Below are 1,878 nucleotides of genomic sequence, written 5' to 3'. Positions count from 1 at the left end.
CGGCCGGGCAACCCCATCGTCGTGGGGAGGGGCTTCATCATCACCAGGGCCTAACACACACACACACACACACACACACGCACACACTATCACACACACACACACTAACACACACACACTATCACACACACACACACTATCACACACACACTATCACACACACACACACTATCACACACACTATTACACACACTAACACACACACCCATTACACACCCATTACACACACACACACACTATCACACACACATACACTAACACACACACACACACACACATTATCACACACACTAACACACACACACTATCACACACACACACTATCACACACACACACACACACTCTATCACACACACACTCTCTCTCTCTCACACACACACACCCATTACACACCCATTACACACACGCACACACTATTACACACTCACTATAACACACACACACACACACACTATCACACACTATTACACACACATTTATACACTATACACACACACACATTATTACACACACCATACACACATATATACACTATACACACACACACTATACACACACCCATTACACACTCACAATTACACACACACTATACACACACCCCATTACACACACACACTATCACACACTGTACACACACCCCATTACACACACACACACTATCACACACTGTACACACACCCCATTACACACACACACACTATCACACACTGTACACACACCCCATTACACACACACACTATCACACACTGTACACACACCCCATTACACACACACACACTATCACACACTATACACACACCCCATTACACACACACTATCACACACTGTACACACACCCCATTACACACACAAAATGACATCACCGAGAGATTCACCGAGAGATCCACACAGGTATGTCACTCTATCTCTCTCTCTCTCTCTCTCTCTCTCTCTCTCTACTTTATATACAGTTGAGAGCAAAGTTGTTTATACTCAACAAAATGAAGCACACAGCAAATTATATTTATTTATTTATTTTGACACGTAAAACATATTTCATATGTCAGAGATTAATATTAATATTTAATATACAATCCCGTCACAATTAATGTGTAAATATATAAACAAATAAAAATCATTATAAAAATTCAGATAGCTCGGGCAAGGTATCACGTGACCTCACAGCCAAATCCCGCGAAACTCTTCGGTCATGTAACATCTCGCGAGATTTCAAACTGGCTAATCCAAACGCAGAAATAGCTAAGGTGCTAATGTGTTAGCGGTGTTGTGTTGCAGTGTGCATGCGGAGTGTGGATGTTTATCAGATGGAGAACGCGGCGGATCCTGAACCGGAGCCCATCAGGCTGAAATCTCTCAAAACCAGCAGGAGCTTCACTGTTCCACACACCGAGCGGGTAAGCTAATGCTAATGCTAACGCTAACGCCAATGCTAATGCTAGTGCTAGTGCTAGTTACTAATAATGACCACAGTACTGAAGACACCTCTCATTATTAACTTAAAGTACAGTTCAGTCTCTCTCTCTCTCTCTCTCTCTCTCTCTCTCTGTGTGTTTATCTATTTGTCTCTCTATCTGTCTGTCTATAATCCTGTCTCTCTGTCTGTCTATCTCTCTATCTCTCTCTCTATCTGTCTGTCTGTCTATCCTCCTGTCTCTCTATTTCTCAGTCTGTCTGTCTCTCTATCTGTCTGTCTGTCTCTCTATCTGTCTGTCTGTCTGTCTCTCTATCTGTCTGTCTGTCTGTTTCTCTATCTCTCTATCTGTCTGTCTGTCTGTTTCTCTATCTCTCTATCTGTCTGTCTGTCTCTCTATCTGTCTGTCTGTTTCTCTATCTCTCTATCTGTCTGTCTATCCTCCTGTCTCTTTATTTCTCAATCT

General features: G+C 42.4%; 1 protein-coding gene across 1 annotated transcript in view; it reads left to right on the top strand.

The window, feature by feature from the left end:
- The first annotated feature begins 780 nt into the window (after positions 1–780).
- cdk10 (cyclin-dependent kinase 10) overlaps positions 781–1,878 on the top strand; it is a 17,541-nt gene continuing 16,443 nt past the window's right edge. Inside the window, exons 1-2 of the mRNA XM_053235610.1 lie at positions 781–892; positions 1,277–1,395. Of these exons, the coding sequence (XP_053091585.1) occupies positions 1,282–1,395 (114 nt within the window). The 5' untranslated portion in view covers positions 781–892; positions 1,277–1,281. The remainder of the gene's footprint in view (positions 893–1,276; positions 1,396–1,878) is intronic.

This window comes from Pangasianodon hypophthalmus, chromosome 7 (assembly GCF_027358585.1).
Source record: "Pangasianodon hypophthalmus isolate fPanHyp1 chromosome 7, fPanHyp1.pri, whole genome shotgun sequence".
Taxonomy (NCBI): domain Eukaryota; kingdom Metazoa; phylum Chordata; class Actinopteri; order Siluriformes; family Pangasiidae; genus Pangasianodon; species Pangasianodon hypophthalmus.
The sequence above is the reverse complement of the archived record's forward strand: the minus strand, read 5'-3'. Positions and strand labels throughout refer to the sequence as shown.